Source organism: Danio rerio, chromosome 24 (genome assembly GCF_052040795.2).
Source record: "Danio rerio strain M-AB ecotype USA chromosome 24, GRCz13ab, whole genome shotgun sequence".
Classification (NCBI taxonomy): domain Eukaryota; kingdom Metazoa; phylum Chordata; class Actinopteri; order Cypriniformes; family Danionidae; genus Danio; species Danio rerio.
Genome location: NC_141044.1, coordinates 37,866,629 through 37,886,963, shown reverse-complemented (window position 1 = coordinate 37,886,963; position 20,335 = coordinate 37,866,629). Strand labels below are relative to the sequence as shown.

General features: G+C 35.7%; 1 protein-coding gene across 2 annotated transcripts in view; it reads right to left on the bottom strand.

The window, feature by feature from the left end:
• Positions 1-19,557, bottom strand: part of rb1cc1 (RB1-inducible coiled-coil 1) — a 36,618-nt gene extending 17,061 nt beyond the window's left edge. For both annotated transcript variants that reach the window (XM_087309973.1, XM_087309974.1), the window contains exons 1-14: positions 19,222-19,557; positions 17,332-17,463; positions 16,053-16,179; positions 13,921-14,091; positions 13,532-13,734; positions 10,981-11,407; positions 8,511-8,681; positions 7,933-8,117; positions 4,987-5,173; positions 4,736-4,817; positions 3,114-3,178; positions 2,929-3,032; positions 2,641-2,767; positions 404-2,340 (exon numbers count right to left, since the gene is read on the bottom strand). In XM_087309973.1, coding sequence (XP_087166099.1) covers positions 404-2,340; positions 2,641-2,767; positions 2,929-3,032; positions 3,114-3,178; positions 4,736-4,817; positions 4,987-5,173; positions 7,933-8,117; positions 8,511-8,681; positions 10,981-11,407; positions 13,532-13,734; positions 13,921-14,091; positions 16,053-16,179; positions 17,332-17,402 — 3,857 coding nt within the window. In that variant the 5' untranslated portion in view covers positions 17,403-17,463; positions 19,222-19,557. The remainder of the gene's footprint in view (positions 1-403; positions 2,341-2,640; positions 2,768-2,928; positions 3,033-3,113; positions 3,179-4,735; positions 4,818-4,986; positions 5,174-7,932; positions 8,118-8,510; positions 8,682-10,980; positions 11,408-13,531; positions 13,735-13,920; positions 14,092-16,052; positions 16,180-17,331; positions 17,464-19,221) is intronic.
• Positions 19,558-20,335: the final 778 nt, after the last annotated feature.

The window sequence follows — 20,335 nt, the reverse complement described above, 5'->3', positions numbered from 1 at the left end:
GACCTCCAAAGGACAGTAGCTGCCTCCAAAATTCATAAAAATTAGTTTTCAATTTGTTTAAAATATAACCATTACAAGCGTAACTATAAGCTGAGCAGCTTACAAACATAAGGCTCAATAATCAGACATTGTTTCTCCTGTTGTTGTTGTTTTTGTCTGGCAGCTTCCGTTTGCTTTGAGTTGTTGGTGGAGAGGCCAAAAGAAATTCAATTAATTAAAAAAAATTTACAATGTTTTGAATTTGGACTGCAATTCCTAGTTCAACCACTTGGTCAATCCTATACATTGCCCATTTAACAGGTTAACCTTCCCTAAGCTTTGAACGGCTAGAGTATATCTTTTATCACTTTTTCAATGTAAAGCTAACATAAGAAACTGAAGTCACGACTTTGCTTTTACTTACGTATCAGTGGATTGTCTGTCTTTGAGCTGCTTTTCAAGTAGTTCAATTTGTCCTAACAGTCTCGTCTCCGTCTCCTCTTTTTGAAGTTGAATGTCTCTTAAGGCCTCTTGTAACGCAGTTTTCACTGCCTCCTCTTTCTCCTCCTGCACCCTCAGCAGGGCCTCCACCCGCTCCTGCTCCAGCCTTCCAGACAATAGTGAGTTCTCTGCCTGCAGGTCCCCAATAACTGTCCGTAGGTCGTCTACTTTCTCCTGAAAAGCTCTCTGTTCTTCCACCTTTTCCCTCTGTAAGGCATCGACACGGTCCTTGTAGTCGCGTTCGATCTTCAGGACTCGTTCCTCGCAGTCTTTCTCCACATCCTGTGACTTCTGCTTGAGTGCTGAAAACTCGTGGCGAAGCAGCGTGCTTTCTTCTTCGTGCCGATCCACGAGTTCAGAGATGCAATGGTCCTTTTCCAACCTCATGAGTGCTCGAAGCTCGGCCAGACCAACCTCATACTCTTCATTCTTCTGATGAAGCTGCAAGCTTAAAGTGTCGATCTGCATCTTCAATGTGCTTGTTTGGGTAGCAAACTCTGCTTTCAACACCTCCTCCTGAGTGCTTTTGGCTTCTTCGTATTGGAGTCTCATGTCCTCCATTTCAGCCTCTTTAAGAGCCATCTCGACTTCTAGTTTGCAGCGAGCGTCCGCAAGTTCTGTAATGCGAGCGTCCATGTCTTTTGAGCGTCCATCACGCTCCTTGAGTTCGGCAGAATGGGAATCCATCAGATCTCTTAGCTTAACCAAGTTGTCCTGGACAAGCTTGTCAAGCGCACTTTCTTTTTCTAGTCTGAAAGTCTGCAGTTCTGCTTCATGTTGCTGGTTCAACCGTGTCTCCAGTTCCTGAAGATGCACCTTCTCAGCATTCTTCATCTCCTGTCTGATTTTCTGCTGGCCATGCTCAATCTCAAAGTGAAGCTTCTCCAATTGCCCAGCGAGTTCATCCTTGGACAGCAATGCAGATTTGAGTTCTTCGCTTTGCTTTAAGATCTTCTCTTCAAGGTTTTGCACAGCTTGCTTGTGAAGATCTTGCAGTTCTTGCGTAGATCTTTCCCTCTCACTTTCCAGCTGAGATATTTCCTTTTCCTTGCGCTCCACAAGCCCCTCCAACTCCAGCATTGCTCTCTGGACATCTTTGACTATCTTCTGGTTGCCCTCCAGCTCTTCTGTCAGTGTTCGTATCTGCTTTTCATGGTCCTCTTTTAAACTCTGGAGATGGGTTTGTTGTGTTTCTTTTAGCTCCTCTTCATGAGAGTAACTGACATTACTGAGAGCATTATGGACCTCAGTGGTCATTGTTTTCAGGGCGAATCCAAAGTCCCGTTGCTCTTTCAGAACAAGACCTCGAAAATGATAAAGGTCTTCTTTAACTTTTCTCAAATTGTTCTGGGACTCTTCGGCAGCAGAACGATACCTGTCTGCTGATAGCTTGATCGCAGCAATCTTTGAATTTTCCTTCTCCAGGGTGGTAGTGTCCTGGATGCGTTTGCTATCAATTGCATTTATGACGGAGGAGTAGAGAGACTCCACCATCATCTCTGGGCTTGTGGGATCGCTAATAGGATTAGGTGACAGCAAATTCTCCTCAATAACAAACTCATTAACTGCGGACATAAAGTCAGACTCAGGACTTTCTGCCAATGAATCCAAGTCCAATGAGCCTTGCTGTAATACAGGATCCATGCTGGGATGGCCAATAGTTTCAAAATCAAAAGTCTGGGCATCTATGCTGTCGGGTGACAGGTCCTCCAGTGGACCAGGAAGCGCCAAGGGTTGGCAGTCCGGTGCTTTTAAACTAAGAGTGGACAAAGTTTTGGTGGAGGTAGAGGTGATTTCAATTGCGCTTTCAGATCTGGGTGTCAACGCAGTGGATCTTTGAGCACTCTGGCTATAGGAATTCTATGAGACCAATACAGCAAGTTAAAATCAAAACGTAATACACAATGCTACAAACAGCAATTTTGAAAATCAAAGTCATATTTTGTAAAGCTGCAAGATGACAGAAATAATGACTGGTCTTTTCTCTTTTATATCGCAATAAAAATGCATGTGAAAGTGCTCATTTACAAGAAAAGAACCTTGTTTAAGTCTGTAATTTTTTTTGTAATATGAAACTTTAAAAAGCCACTTTAAGATTTTAATACCATATTTAAAGTTATATAATATTAGAAAATTTTAAAGATTGTGAACACAAAATACCTTTTGTTCATTAAGTAGGTCCGTGATAGTTTGTGACATCTCGTCTACACTCTGCGCTGCCTGAACCAGCTGGTGGAGTACCTCAACATGCTGGTTAAGAGGCTCAAAGTCACACAGTGTGGGGACCCTTAATAAAGAACAGCCATCAAATAAAGACTTTACACATTGACATTTAGCCATGATCAAAAAAATTCAGTGCCTTCAAAAATGCAGAAAAACTATTTTGCATATTATACCAAAAATGGTTGTAGACACAAAGACATCTGTGACTCAATATGAAGCGTTTACCTGAGGTAAGGCTGAACCTCGGAAGGACAACAGGACTTGAGATACTGCAGGTCACTCAGAGAGATATCTGGAAGCTCAAAGTCAAACCTTCGAGGCTTTCGCGTCTAAACAGAGAAACAAAAAAGACCTTTATTAATGCTAAAAGATCCCCTAGGCATACTAAAAAAACATGCATGACTACTTACGCAAAATGAAGAGGGTGGCCATGAGTCCAGTCCTCGAAACAAGCGATTTCTGAGAAACGATTTCCCTGATACAAACAAAGCAACTGTTTTCAAAGCAATTTCCTTCAGACTGTGACAATTAAATTGGGCTCAGATTTGGGGTGTGCAATATTTATCAGTTTGCAAAAAACAAATAAAAATGCTTGAGAGTCCAAAAGCATTTGCAGCTCATTGAATTCTATTAAGCTGTGTTCACATAAATTGCAATATTTGAGTGTAAGAGTTTACTTGCTTTATTAGCGCGTCAAATTCAATGGGCAGGGCTTCTGTCTGCCTGGTAACTCTTAGCTTCATGGCTAACATGGATTTTATTGAGAGATTAGCTGTGTTTATGTGCTTTAGGAAGTCTGAAAAACAGCATATATTCATTTGGCGCCGTGTCCACGGGATCCTTTCAGAGGTGCACCCAGCTCTGTGAGTTTGTCAACTCCTCCAGAAACTATACCTGGATGATGGAAGCTTTCAGTGATGCTTCCGACTGAGCTGAGCCCAATTTGATGAACTGTTGTTTGATGTCGGCAAGAGGATTTTCCCCTCGGGACACCAACAACTGGCACTATGTCATAATTACGCCTCTACAAGAAAAAGCTTCTGATTGGTTAACGTGACACAAATGTCCACTGAAGTTCAGATTTTTCAACTCAAGCGAGTCGTGTCAAACATGCAAAATGCTCAACTAGCACCGCTTCATTTGTGCTAATTGCGTAATTTGCGCCGCAGGATGTCTATTTGCGTCTTTGCATTTACTTAACATGTAAAGCACTCGCGCTTGATGCTTCATCCACGCTGCATTAGAATCCAAGTTAAAATTGAGATTTTAGAGTCATAATCTGAGTTTTCAATCCAACAATAAAGAAAATCTTTTCAAAAAGTTTGTAAAAAAAAAAAAGAAAACAAATACTAAATGTGAATTAGCCGTGTTTCTATAAACTAGTTAAGCCGCACTCACATTCGAGGATCGTTTGAGAAATGTGAGTGCTCTGAAACGGGCTCAGGTATGGTTCAGTTTGACTGTATGTCACTGCATATTAAAGGATTTAAACGATATAACTAAAGAAATCTCCACTGTGCTGAGCGAGAGCGCTTCTTACTGAATAGTGCATCATCGATGACATAAGCATGCTCAGGTGCGAATGCAATGTGAGTGCGGGTGGTTGGAGTAGACGGTAGGGGAGACAAGCCCTTAGAGTGGCTAACTGTAGTGTTGATAACCCAGTAACCAACAGTAAACATTTGATTAGTCACGTGAGTGTAATTTTTGCTAACTGGAGTTTATTCTGCAAATCATTTTCCATCTCCTATTATCCACAAAATTTCATACAATTCCAAAACTACATCAAGCGAGATTAAAAACTTTTTAGTGAATTTTTTATTATTTTTTTTATTAGTTTTTGTTTCCATTACTTTTCTCTAATTCAATACTTCAAAATAGGTATTAACACAGAGTGATGGAAACCCAGCTAGTTATTCTAAACCTATATCCTATTCTTTAATTAGAAAAAAAATAGATTTTATAACACACACCCCCTAACTGAGTTGTCCATCTTTGTTCCAAAACTTAAAGAAGCCAACCAAGAACTTACTGAATAGCTTTCCAAAGGTTTCCCTTTTTACTTTTTCCGCCTCATAGAGGTTTTTTCCATCTTTGACAAGAGCATTCGCCCACTGGAAAAAACAATAAATAAAGAGCAAGTTAGTTTTCTGAGATAGAATAAAAAAATCTACAACAGTACCAATATTGTTAATGTAGCTCATATTGACTCAGCTTTAAAAACCCCAGTGTGCATTACATCCATTCCCTATAATCACACAAAGTAAAGCAGCAGATTCTTACTTGTCTGTAGTGTCCTATGAACATTTTGCGCCGGACCACCTCCACTACAGCAAGACAGTACATCTGTGGCACAGTACTGAGCGCCTCCACAACCCGCACGCGCTCCAGCAGCTCCGTCAGCAGCCTCAGGAGAGCCTGCAGTTTTTCTCCATCCTGATCAGCGTGAAGCATCACGTAGCAGCACCATCTAATGGAGAAGACACCATAATCCAGTTAGCAAATGACATATAATTTTAAAGTCAGAATTATTAGTCCTCCTGAAGCATTAGCTGCCTTGTAAATTTTCCCAGTATCTGTCTAACAGAATAATTTTTCTGCACATTTCTAAAGATAATAATTGATAATAATCCAAATTTTTTTAAATCCTGAATCAATATTGGAGATACTTTTGCATGCTGGAGGAAGGACGATACCATGGCTGAAGTATTTCTTTTAGACAGGTAATGATATGTTTTAAAACTATTTTAAACTGGTGAACGATTGATGTGACTATTTTCAGTGTCAAGAAACCTTTTACAACATCGATAATGTAGATTTTTGTTTAGTTTAACAACAAAACATCATTAAATAGCGCTATTCCGCCTAGCCTGCTTTACTGAGGTGAAGTTGGCTTTATATTCACATTGGTTCATTTTTGAACAATGACAACCTGTGAGGCGCTCTCTATATTGTTTAACATGCTACTCTGAATATACACTCTGAAATAGCATGCAAGTATGGCGTAGTAATGAGTGTTATTCCTGCAGCCTGACCACCAAGCATACAGTAGTCGCTTTAGGTCAAAGCGCATGAGAGTGATGGGTGAGACTGATGACAGGTTTTGCTTGCTAACTACATAACTGAAAACGAGCTAGATATAATAAAGTTTTTCATTGGGAATTGTAGTATTATAAAGAACTACAAAGTTTTCTAACTGGCAACTGACATAAACTAGTGGGTCTCTGTCATCTTTAATGTGAGCGTTCGCAAATTCAGGAGGCGTGGCTTTAGACGAAAGGGGAGGAATAATGCTAACTGGTTAGCATTTAGGCAGATCACCTACTGCACCTTTAATTTGACTTTCTTTGAATCACCAAGCGACCCCTGTCATTGTCCTGCGACCCCTACTTTGGGAACCCCTGCAGTAAACCAAAGAAGAGTTCACTACCAAAATAAAAATTTCCTGATCATTATACATGCCCTTGTCATCCAAATTTTAAAATCTTAGTTGAAAAGAAATTGAAGTTTTATAAGGGAAATATTTCAGGATTCCTTTTCATATAATGGACATCTGTGGTGCTCAGTGGTTTGAGTTTTCAAACTGAGGTTTCAATGCAGTTTCCAATGGATTAATATGATCCGTACCAAGAAATAACTAGCAAAGCAAGGTCTTAACTAATGAAACAATCTGTCATTTTCTTTAAACAATAAAAATCCCAGAGCTAGTGCTAAATGAGATTTTGTGGCTAAAAAGAATATAAATATTTATTAGTTTTAAGAAGGGCTGTCAAAATTAGCAAGTTAACGCATGTGATTCATTTGAAATATTTAACGCTTTAAAAAAAAAACTGCGTAAATAACGCAGTTGCAGTTTTTTTTTTATTTTCTGTTTGGGGCCGACGTGTGTTCAGGGACGGCGCGTGCATAGAGGCGACCTACGCGGCCGCGTTGGGCAGCAAAATAGTGAGCGAACTCCCCAGTCCTTACTTTCATCCGCTACACCCACCCCTCCCTCTCGGTCATAACTTTCATCTGCAAACCGGTCACTTTGGCATTGAGGGCGACGTGATTGTCGGTTGCCTAGAGCGCCAGTTCAGCTTCCTCCGGCTCTGCGTGTGTTTAACGTGCAAAGAAATTTGGATAAGACCAAAGACGCGCTTTTAGGAGGAAAGTTTTAGTATAAAACAACTAATGTCACATCACCAGCTATCCTGCGTTTCCTCCAAAGTTTCATGCAATTTTGTGTTTTATTTTTATTCTTTATTCTTTAACTGCAGTTCAGCAGTTCACTCTCATTCAGCATATTTTCATTCAGGATGTTTTATGGAATTTGATACCGCATGGCTAGGTCCACGTGGAATCTACACGAGCAGAATTCCGCAGATTTTCTGCAGTTTTTTAGCCCATTATAAATTCTGTTTATTTACTTGAGTAAATGTGTAAATCGGAATTTATTCAGTTCTTATTTAGTAATTTATTACTTTTTAATATATTAAAGTGTAAGTTATGATACTCCGCTGGATACTCCCAAAATAATTCCGCAGAAATCCGCAGATTTTTACCAAAATTCTACGCAGAAATAGCAAAAAACGTCCGCAGATTCCGTCTGGCCCTACGCATGGCGGACGAAAAGAAAAACCTACGCATTTCCATTAAGGTAATCAAAAATCGCTGTTTAAATGGTTGACTCTTAATCAGCATTATCTTAATCATAAAAGTGGAGCATTGGTGTCCATGTAAATGTACTCAGTGAAAGAGGCAATGACGTCGTAAGTGGTCAAAGACAGCCCATTTCTCTGCCTTTAAACTGTGTCTATGAGCCCTCATGTTTCATAAATTCGAATGGCACTTAAATGCCTGTGTTTTAATTTTTGTAATAAATATGGTGTTTAGTGATTAATCATGATTAATTAAAAAAGTGTGATTAATTACGGCAATTTTTTTTAATCATTTGACAGCCCTAATTTTAAGTAAATGATCAACTATTTCAGTAGTTAAGAGCCTTATTCTGTATCAGGGCTTTTTGAAACTGCAATTTGGAGGCTCAAACCAGTAAACAGCTTAAAAGTCCACTGTATAGAGAAAAATCTTGCGTGTGTGTTCTGCAAAAACCATACATTCATTTCCACTGAAGTAAGAAAGATACTATTGCAAGGGGTTAAGTAAATTATAACTGAACTAATCTTTTAAAAATACCCAAACCACTGGGCAAAAAAATAAACAAACTGAAAAAACCATTGCTCTTACTTGAGTCGAACTTGAAGGTTGTTGGCGAGCTCCTGTTTGGCAGTGGTACACTTCTGCTTGATGTCTAGTAGCTTCCTGTGATTGGTCAGCATAATCATCAGCTGGTTGGCGTGACTCAGACACAGGTCAGGAAGCACCGAGGTGTCCTTCAGGTTTTCAGCCCTCTTCTGATTGGCAAGAAATCCCTAGTGGACGTCAAAGCAGAACACATGAAGAAGACTAGCTTCCTAAAGAAATTCACAGTAGCACTGTTTTTAGGTTCACAGCATTGAGTTTAAGTAAATGAGGTGGCACGGTGGCTCAGTGGTTAACAATGTCGCCTCACAACAAGAAGGTTGCTGGTTCGAACCCCGGCTGGGACAGTTGGCATTTATGTGTGGAGTTTGCATGTTCTCCCCTTGTTAGTGTGGTTTTCCTCCAGATCCTCCACAGTCCAAAGACGTAGGTGAATTGAGTAAACAAAATTGGCCACAACATATGAGTGTGTATGAATGAGAGAGTTTAAGATGGATCTTGTGTAGAGATTGTGTAAAATACGTTCCTGTTTTATATTGATTATAAGAATGAGAGAAGCTTACCTGAGCAAGTTCCTTCTGTTCGTTGACCAGCTTTTTACAGCTTGCGATCATTTGGTCAAGCGCATACAATCTGTCCTCAAGACCTTTGATGGCCTTCATGTTCTGATTATCCAATTTGGTAATGGTTTCACGGCATTCCGTCAGAAAGGGCTGGATAATTCGTGGATCAAGCTGGACATGAATGAATGACAAGAACGAAAACAGAGCAAGTTCAGTTGTGTCATGTTCAAAACTCTGAGGTAGGTATTATTTATTTAATGTTTATAAGAAGATGTGTACTAAGGAGACCAAGTGATCATTTATTTCAAAGTTCACTGATCAAAAAAGTTTTTTTTCTTTCTTTTTACATTTCTTCTGACACATTAGATCAATTTAATTTGTGTCCTTGCTGAATAAAATAATTATTTCTTTAAAAAAAAAATACTTAAGCACATAATATTATAATTATATATCATGTGTTGTAATGGTGCTGTATAGTTAAAGGTCTTTTTTTTCACTTAAAATGAAAAATATGCTTATATTTGAATAACCCAGTTAATAAATACATTTATCTCATTTACTTGAAAAGAAGCAGAAACAGAAAAATATTATTTTGAAAAAATAAAGAAGTTATATACTATATAAATAGAACTAAAGCACATAACTAAACAGAACTAATTACTGAATATATATAATAGAGGTGTGAACCTACACTGGTCTCACGGTTTGGTTATAATAATCATGCTATTGATTCAGTACAATTTGATGTCTCCGTGCATTGACGATGTTTTCCATACACAATTTTATATTTTTCTTCACAGCAAAAGAATTATTGTATAAAAGTTTTTCATTTATAAATATATTTATATATTATTTGCAATACAATTTTGTCCTTTAATACAAGCAGCTAGGGCTGTGCATTTAATCGAAAATCAGATTTTTCGGCTTCTATTGATTATGAAAAACTATTAATCGAGATAAACGATTATTCCATTATTTACCACCCCCTTTCCAGTTGTACACATTTGTTGCTCTTAAAACCGTGAAAGACTGCATAAGATTACATCTAAAGTCATCTTAATGCGAGTGCTTTAATGGTAAAACAGGGGTAAAAACGCGGTGTTTAGTGATTATTCATATTAACCATCATTTGTGTAATAAACAAACGAGTTGAGAATCAAATGACATGTGAAAGCAAAACCATTAAAGTGACATGCAATATTCCTGCTGCCGCCTGTTTTTATCATTATTAATAAAAAAAACAATGAGAAAATCCCTCACTGCTATTGGCTGAAGGACTTTTGTAGCTAGTGTTTTGTCTTACAGTGAAGATGCTTAAAGCACAGTTTGTTTCATATTTTTATTTTATTGTATTTATTTATCTTTCCTTATTTACAGGTAGGGAAATAACTGCATATATGCAGTTGGAGTCAGAATTATTAGCCCTTCTGAATATTAGCAACCCTTTTCCCACCAAAATCTGTTTAATGGAAAGAAGAATTTTTTCAATACATTTCTAAACATAATAGTTTTAATAACTCATTTCTTAAAAACTGCTTTCTTTTATCTTTGCCATGATGACAGCAAATAATAGTTTACTAGATATTTTTCTAAATAAAAGCATTCAAATTTAAAGTGCGATTCAAAGGCTCAATTAGGGTAATTAGGCAAGTCATTGTATAACAGTAGTTTCTTCTGCAGACAATTAAAAATATATATTGCCTAAAGGGGCTAATAATATTGACCTTAAAAGAGGTTTCAAAATATTTAAACCTGCTTTTATTCTAGCCAAAACAAAACAAAGAAGACTTTCTCCTGAAGAAAAAAAATATTATAGGAAATACTGTTAAAATTCCTTGCTCTGTTAAATATCAGCTGGGAAATATTTATTTAAAAAACAAGGAGCGCTAATAATTTTGACTTCCACTGATAATCGTTTTAAATAATCGTGATTACAATTATGACCAAAATAATCGTGATTATGATTTTCCCAAAATCGAGCAGCCCTACAAGCAGTCAGATAAATAAACTGTACTTTAAAATGTATCAAACAAAACCAAAGTACATGGAACAACATGAGCATTTATAGCAAATAAACAAACGTAAATATTATTCTGCTTGCTTTTTGAGTGTTGTCAAGCGAGTTTTTAAATGCCTATGATTGGTCACACGCTCAACAGAAAGGGCAGTGATTGGCTCCAACACTCTAGCGATGTTCACCAATGAGTGACACTGATAAACGGCAACGGTGATCACAGCTGATCCATTCATTTTAATTCTTTAAAGGGGCTTCTGCTGTAACTTTAGTACCAGTAAAAGACTGTCCAGCAAACACACAAGTAGTGAAATGTGCAAAGTTTACATGTTTTTTAAGTAGTTGGAGTGTTGCAATTATCATTATCCTGCTTATTACATTGCTAGATCAACTAAATATCAAGATTGTTGCTAATTATTATTACTTCATGGTAAATATGAGTGTTTGATTACTCACCCTGTTGATTGAGTCAAAACATTTCCTTACAACTGACTCTACATCATTAGGTCTGTCCTGAACATTGATCCAATCCAAAAGGGTGACATTAAAAGAGGGCATGGCCATCCTCTCAGGAGACTCCTCTTCTTCCTGTAACGCTTCTTTCAGACTAGAGCTGCTCTTCAGTCTGTCCTGAGGAGAGGAAGACGCCTGGGAGGAAGCAGAGACTGGTGAAGGAGACTTTTGATTCTTTAGGTTGTCAGGAGGACAGAGGGCAGGAGAGCGAGTGGACGCTTCTGCTATTTCTTCATCTTCAACGTCATCGTCTTCATCTATGATTCTCGGGCGAGGGGAGCTGGATTTCTCCAGGCTTTCTCTGTAGCTGTGCCGAGTCAAACACTCCAGTAGTGGAATCTTCGCCATGACTGAAACAGCAATGCCAAGCCTGACCAAAATAATCAATGACACTTGATTAATACTGATGCACTACTGAATACACTAGTTCATTAGTCTGTTATTGGATTTTTTTTTTAATCAAAGATGCATTAAATCATTAAAAGGAGACAGCAAATACATTTATATTGTTCTATTTTAAAATAAGCTGTTTTTTTTTATTACATCCCATTAATTAAATAATTGTCATCATTGTTTGTATAGACATATTAAGCAGCAGAACTGTTTTAACATTGATAATATCAAAATAATCTACATTTCTGTAACAGCAAATGAGTATATTACAGTTTTTTTTAAATATCATGTAGACTGGAGTAATAATTGTGAAAATTCTGCTTTGATATGACAGGGATACATCAAAATGTAAAATTATATATATATATATATATATATATATATATATGATATGAGCAATTCCAGCAATTCCAGCGTTATGGATGTGACATTTGCAGTAAAAACTCAAAACATAATTTTACACAGAAAGTATATGTTGACATTATATCGAAACTTCTGTTTATATTTTCAAAAACAGCTCACCACAGAGTTCTGGGAGCAGAAAAATATCAATATGTAAACATGTTTTATATTTTAAATTAGGAAAATAAACATGCGTTATGGATGTGACAAAAAAAGTTTGCGAATTTACAGTCGACAACAGATTATTTAGAAATTCTGACAGTTAAACTGCACAACCCAAGAGACACAATGCTCATCAAACAGGTATGAGTCGACTCACAATAGAATTAAAATGATTGATTTTATTTTATTTGACATTTTTGCATTTATGAAGAAAAAGTGTCGTTATGGATGTGACACATCTCCGTTATGGATGTGACAGCTGTGAAATTGCCACTTGTGTGATTTTGGCAAATTAAATATAATAGTTTGAAATACTGACAGATACCTTTACGAGTATTTTTAAAGTACTGCAAAAAACTCACTAACACAAAAAATGTAGAAACGGTTTCTCTATTTTGGTGAAAACTGCATTATTTTTTATGACAAGGTTGACATTTGCATGGAATTGCCCATATATATATATATATATATATATATATATATATATATATATATATATATATATATATATATATATATATATATATATATAAACTTTATATTCAAACATAAATATTCTATTTTAAATTAAATAATTTTTACAATATAACTGTTTTTTTTATTAAAATATAACTGCATTTTTTAAATATCTAAGTAAAATTTCTGGCATGAAACTATGCACGCACTGGCTGATAGGTCACCTAATCTGCTGCTGCGTCAATAACTACATGGCGCAGGAGCTTGGTTGCTGTCACCTCGGCAGCCAATGAGCTTGCTCCTCATCAGTCTAAATGTTCCGCGTAATTTTACGCTGTTTAAGCTGTGGTGCATTTTTGACCCTCATCCGCCCCAGCTCCACTTGTGTTTAGATCTGCTACGGGAGTTACATGTATATTATGTTTGCAGCAGCAGCACATTATATTCTCAGACAGCATGTCTGTGAATATACTGGCAGTAGCAGGTCTTGGTCTTGCTCTGCCATAATAAAAGCAGCAGCGTAGCAGATCTATACAGCCAAGACCAAACACATCAAATGGCAAATCTCCTAATCAAATCTCAAATCAAATGTGCCATTTGCATATTCATTACCATCCCAAATCTCAAGAGTGTTCATGACAGAATGAGCCTTGGTGATAAGAAATTTTTTAAACACTTAAATCGTACTGACCACAATATTTGTGAAAGCAATAATAATAATAATAATATGTATATAATAATATATAATAATGATATGTTTGATATGATATGACTCAATAATGAGTTATGTTAATACAGCATATTTCCAGTGCTCAATGACTCTTTGTAGTACAATTATAGTATAATAAAGTATACAAACATTTAAATCAGTATAACAAAATAAATAATTAAAAGGGGTGAATGGAAAAAAAGAGATGGATCTGCATCCAAATCTATTCAATTACAATAACAAAAACACAAAAGTAACTAACTTTCAAACTTAGAAAAAAATTATCTATTTCTATTTTAAATATACATTAATAATTGTATTATTTATATCTAGAAAGAAAAAAAAGGCATTTGGAGTCAAACAATCACATACTTGGTGAGTTTTAATTTGATGTCTTCGAAATCCTGTTGGTAATTTGTGTAAGCGGTGTCAAATTTCAGGAGGAGTTTCTGATAGGAAAGGGTGCAGTCGTCCAGGTTGGCCATGATGGCTGCCCATCCCTGGTGCTGAAGGTGTTCATCATGGACCAGACGCTCACAGAACGAGCAAAGCTTCTTGGCAACCTCAAACATTTCCTAAAAAAAAATGCAAAGCATCAGATCTCATTTGCATACAAAATACACTTTTATTCAACCTTCCGCCATTTACAAAAAGGATACGTTGCTTTGACTGTATTTGCATTGTGGATGAACAGGGGTGTGTAAAACTGGGTTCTTTGAAGTTGTTCATTAGGTAGGCACAGTACAAAAGTTGGACTGTACCAAAGCCAGCTGAGTGCGGGAGGCGACGGTGTGAAAGACGGCAGGCATCATAAGGGACTCCTCCACCTTCAGCTCCATCTCATTCTCAATGGTGAAGGTTGTTTTGGGGATGGTTGGAGCTCGGTCACACAAAATCATCTCTTTGTTGAATAAAAAGATTGGATTGGTGTCCTGAAAAGGAAAAGAGAGAAAAATCAGGCATCAAGTTACTTTAAGATTAATTCATTTAGGTTCATTTTAAATAGTTATAATAATACAACTATAATATGTAAAATTTTATGACTTTTTGAATATTTAGAAAAATATTGACAATCAAGTTATACCCCTGACAAATTCTGACTTACTTTTACTTTTTAGGGTTACTTTTATTCAACTCGCAAGTTTTTGTTCAGTTTTTTATCTGGAAATTCTTCCAAAAGATTAAAAGATAAAAAGATGATGCTGTGGAACAAATATTTCTCAGCTTTAACTTACATTTTAACAAACACTTTAAGTCAGAATTTGCCAGGGGTGTGAATAACTTTCAGTATTCAGTATTATAACAGTACTTTCACAAAAGAGTACATAATTAATGGGGTCTGTATGAGGATGGTTGTGGAAACTCTGAACGGTAAGCTCTGACCTTAACGGTTCTGCTATCGGTACTGGAGAATTATTGCTGAATAAACATTACTTACAGTAGCGTAATTTAACTGACCAACCATTTTTAATTTACGATACTCGTCTGCACAATTGGCAATCTTAAAAGAGAAATGCTTGTATTTTTAACCAATAGTACAACAGCGAGCACGTCAGGCATAAAAGCCTTAACAGTTCTCGGCTATGTGCGTGCGCGCTCAGTGGAGGCTCGCGCTATGTGCACACAAATAGCTCGCAACACAGACTCGTGCGCGCACACAGCTCGTAAGCTTGCGGAGTGGTGGAGACAACCAAACGGGTTGCATTTCCCGAGTGGACAGCGACAATGCCCGTTGCGACAAACACAACAAGTTGTTTTCTAGGATAAGCGGAAGCACAGGCAATCTGGCTAAGCATCTTTCAATAGTGCATTAACTGCAGAAAGACAAATGAAAAGTTTCCGACTAACTAGGTAAAGGTACATTATCCACATCATTATACTAGCAGTCATTCACATAAGGTCTCTCTAAATTTGTAAAATATTAATAGTTTAAAAAACACACACATTCGGTTATAATGAAAACAGATTTTTTTTTTTCTGCAGTAGCCTAAATAAATCTTACACATTAAATTTTTTTACATCAGCTATATTTACAAATATAGTCCAATAATTAAATATTCTTATTAAAAAATTATTTTTAAAAATGCTTACTTTTACGTTGTTAACTCCCATGCTTACTTTTACGTTGTTAACTCCCAAAACATAGTTAACTCATTTATGTGAATGTGTTAATGAAAAATCATAAACATTATCAAATTACTTAACAGCATTTTGCAACTAAAAAAAAGGTATTTTTCAATGGCAGGGACCACAATAAACCAAGAAAGATCCCGACTTTTGCCAGAAAAGAAAAGTATTGATAAAAGTAGTAGTACCGTTAAGACCTTTACGATACCCATGCTTAGGTGTATAACATTTATATGTCTATAATAATATCTCAATGTACATTTATCAATGTTCCAGATAACAGTAGTGTATTTCACTCAATTTTGCAAATAACAAACAAAAATCTTTTATGTCTATACGTCTATAAGGACGTAGATGGTAGAATGACCTTTCAAAATTCAAGTTATGAAGGTCAGAAATATCCTTTCATGGGTTTTGTATTTAGTTACTTAATATTGCACAAGCAATAGAGCCTTTATGGAATCTCAAATGTTTTAATGAATTAGCTATTTCTTATCCAGTCAGTTAAATTTCAGATACATCAATACTTTATTTTGTATGCTTTTAAATTCTGTTATCTCAGAGCAATCTTCAGTGTGATATTCTTAATCCACAACAAGCCAAATCAGTCAAAGGCACCAGCACAAAAACAAGAAGCAAATATATTGCTTAAATATGGTTATTAAAAGGTCTCCCAAAATATTGAGAATTTTTTTTTGGTAAATATGAAACTATACACTACTCTCTAAATAAGCACTGTTGTGGTGTGATTTTGCTTGTTACTCACTGTTCCAGCGCTGTAGCTGCACACCCGCCTCTCTGCCACCATACATTCCCCTCCATTGACCACCAGCACTTGGTGCTGGATTGCAATTTTATATTTGGCCTGAATGGCATGTTTAAGGTCCAAAACACTAAAAAACAAAAAGAGCATAAAGCACAACACATTACATTTTAGTCGACCAATAAAACAAATCACAGCTCAATTAACAAGCAAATCTACAGACAAACTGAGTACAGAGAAACGATGAAAAAATGTGACTTTTCAGAGACTAGTAACAATAAATAATAAACAAAGTGGAAGTCAGAATTATTAGCCCCGTCTATTTTTTCCTCTGTTTCTGTTTAACGGAGAGAAATTTTTTTAACATATTTTTAAAGATAATAGTTTTATTAACTCATTTCTAATAACAGATTTATTTTATCTTTGCCATGATGACAGTAAATAATATTTTACTAGATATTTTCAAGACACTTCTATACTTAAAGTGACATTTAAAGGCATACCTAGGTTAATTCAGTTAAATATGCAGGTTAGGTTAATTAGGCAAGTAATTGTATAACGGTGGTTTGTTCTGTAGATCATCAAAAAAAATATATATAGCTTAAAGAGGCTAATAATATTGACCTTAAAATGTTTTTTAAAGAATTTAAAACTACTTTTATTCTAGCTGAAATAAAACAAATAAGATATTTTTCTAGAAGAAAAAAAATATTATTAGACATACTGTGAAAATTCCCTTGCTCTGTTAAATATCATTTGAGAAATATAAAAAACAAATCTGAAAAATTTTTTAAAAGAGGGGCTAATAATTCTGACTTCAAATGTATATATAAATATTTTTCGATTGTATGCAGTCAATGTGCCTTATGCAAAAATATGCACATACGTAAATAACATGCAAAGCAGACAAATATTAACTTTATTATTTAATTTCAAGATTTTTCAGGACAAAAATAAATACAAATCTACTGTAACCTTAAGCCTTAATATAAAATAATAAAAATAATTTTTAAAAATTCTCCAAGCATTTACAAAGGTAATGTTTTATAAAACTTTAAAGGCTAAGACATTTCTATTCCACGATTTTATAAGCATTAACTTTATTAATACATTTAAGATTGCTGTGAAAAGCTAATGCATAAACATTGCTATTCAAACAATACGTTGTGTAAAACAGTTATACATAATGGATCCATAAAACAAATAACTGCCTCAAATTTCAACTGCTCACACTACATTATCTTAAAAACAATAACATTTCAAAGGAAAGCTGATAACTTACGTTTGGACAGCAAGTTCAGTGTCAAACGTTAATGTGCTTCCATTGTTGACTTGAAACACATACAACTTCATGTTGAATTCTCCGCTGAGCCTGCCTCCAGCTTGATTTGTTCATCTAGTCAATTATGGCTGTCTGAGGGGGAACAAATTATTAATAAAATGCACAGAAATTAAGTTACATCAGAAACTACAATTGATGCTAATGCATTTACAGTTTAAAGAAAATAATAATAATGAGCTAAAAATATAAAATGAATAAAAACAGGTTAATAAAACATTCAAATTAGGAGTGTAAAGGGTATACATATTCATACAAAAACATTTTATTAGCACTGTTTACAGCATATGCCATGATTATATTATCAAAAATAAGCAGCAATTTAATTTATTAGTTAGTTTAATAGTTAATGGACTAATGGATTATTAGGACTAATGGACTTCAATATTATGATAATATGATATCAATAATATGAATATGCAATACAAACATTTATAACATCACCTGATAGCTTTTTAATCCTTAAAATAGTTGTAAATATTTTTAAGGACATAGTAAATATTTTTTAAAGACGGAATAAGTCATTTTAAACAAATCACTTTAAAAATGTTTAGTTTTTCCTTTTCTGTCCTACTACAAACATCTACAATTATGACTTTAAAATCATAATGAGTATCGAAACACCAACCATGTCTTGGTTCTAAAGGACAGTTCAACCAAAAAAACGACAATTTTGAATTTCTTTAATTTTATCAAACCATTATAGGATTATTTTATAAAAGAAAGCTGGAAACCTGTAACCATTGACTTCCATGGTGTTTGTTTTCCCTACTACGGTAGTCAATGGTTACAGATTTTCAGCTTTCTTCAAGATATCTTCTTTTGTGTTCAACAGATGAAAGAAACTAGGATTGGAACCACTTGAGGAAGAATAAACAGTGAGTAAAGTTTCATTTTAGGGTGAAATGTCCCTTTAAATGTTTAAATCTACCACCCAAAAAGACCTTTAAAAACAAGCACATATAATCTACAAGGCTACATGACTATTCAGTAGATAACAAGCTGGAAAACCCCCAGATAACCAGCTAATCACAGTGATCAGAGACCTCTTTCAGGCCATGACAAAAAGAGAAAAAGCTTTTCAGATTATTGCATGAATATTGCATTAATCCCTGGAGCTATAAAGTTGTTAGAGCTGTAAAAAAGACACGGATCAGCATGACCAACTCTGGGAATATTTAGTCTGAGTCATGACTCATGTTTCTGCCTGTGGGTAAACACCATCAAAACAAACTAGAAGACCCTTTGTGGCCTAATTCCACATAAACGGGCGTGAAAACTTTGACATGATGCATTATAACAACTGTTAGCATGCATACACGGAATTAGCACGTGGTTGGAGTGAACCACATGGATAACTAATGTTTTTTAAAAAAGTGTGAACAAACTGACAGAAAATATTTTAATAAAATATGTTGTTGTTTGTTAACTACACGTTATGTTTCAATATTTATTGACAGCGTTCAAATAGTTCATGATCCCTTAGATCACAAACTACTTGTTTCTTAAAACATCTCTCTGTTTACATGCAAACAGGAAACTTTTGATGGCTACAAGTCTTTGTTTTGTTCTTGCAAAGGCCCTAATTACTGTTTAGGGTGGTTGACAGTATAACCAAACATCTCTCAAACCATCACCAGAGCACTAAACCTTCACCAATATCACATTACATAAAGAAAACCCCCATTAAACTCTCATTCAACAGCATTCACTACATTATTTATCTATATTTTGAGTCAGAAGTCGTCGTTTGTGTTTTAAATTATTCGGTTTTTGACTGTTAACGTCAGCATTTACAACCTAAAGAAGAAAAACAGTTCCAGATTGTCTTACCTGGGTTGTCTTCAGTCCATTGTCTGCATTAATGCAGATTAAAAGGTTGTTTTTAGGCGAGATGTGGAGGTTTCTGTCAGCTAGAGGTTGAAGCTGTCGGGCTAACAGGCTAAAGCTCATCACTCCGAACACGGGCCTTTATTTTTAATTTCCATAAAACGCGCGAACTCATCCAGAGCGAGCTGGGATCAATTCATTAGAGCTTCATCTTTCAAGAGATTAAGGTTAGGAGGGCTGGTAATAAGATATGAGTTTTGTCATCGAGCTTTTTTTCTCGCAGGGTTGTGTAAGGCTCCGCTAATGCTGTTTCTCCTGCTGCTGTGTTTTGTTATTGTCGTCACTGCGCAGCGAGGTGCATTCTGGGAAGTGCAACGGTCGGCACTAAAGCGCTGTTCTCGGGTCAGTTTAAACGCTTCGCGTAATATCGTTTTGACTGTTGTTACTGTAAAGAAGTTGTTGATCTGAAGTCAGCCGGCCACTGACTGCTGTAATGACAAGGTGTGGGAAGAAAATGCTGCGATTAAAAGCTATTTAAGTTCTTAAGATCATATGTAGTTTACTGCTAAAACATAGCTAATTAAATCATAAAATCTTAAGATAACGTTAGTTATTTTATTGTCCTTCAGTATGGGTGTATAGTCATTTTGCTTTTGTGATATTATAACAGTAAAATTTAAATAAATTGTAATATACACACACTGGCCACTTTATTAGGAACGTGGCATAGTTGTTGGTGCCAGACGGGCTGGTCTGATTATTACAGAAATTGTTGATCTAGTGAGATTTTCACGCACAATCATCTTTAGGGTTTACAGAGCATGGTCCGAAAAAGAGAAAATATCAAGTGAGCAGCAGTTCTGTGGGCCCAAATGTCTTGTTGATGCCGGAGTCCAGAGGAGAGTGGCCAGACTGGTTCTAGCTGATAGAAAGGCAACAGTAACTCAAATAACCACTTGTTACTAGACATGGGACGATAACCGTTTTCAAGGTATACCACGGTTTGGGAAAAGTCGAGGTTTTAAAACAGTCAAAACTTTCTGCATTCCATTCCTAAGGTATGTGTATGATTTTTTTATTAACTTTTTTTCAAGAGTTCACACTTAGATAATGCTTG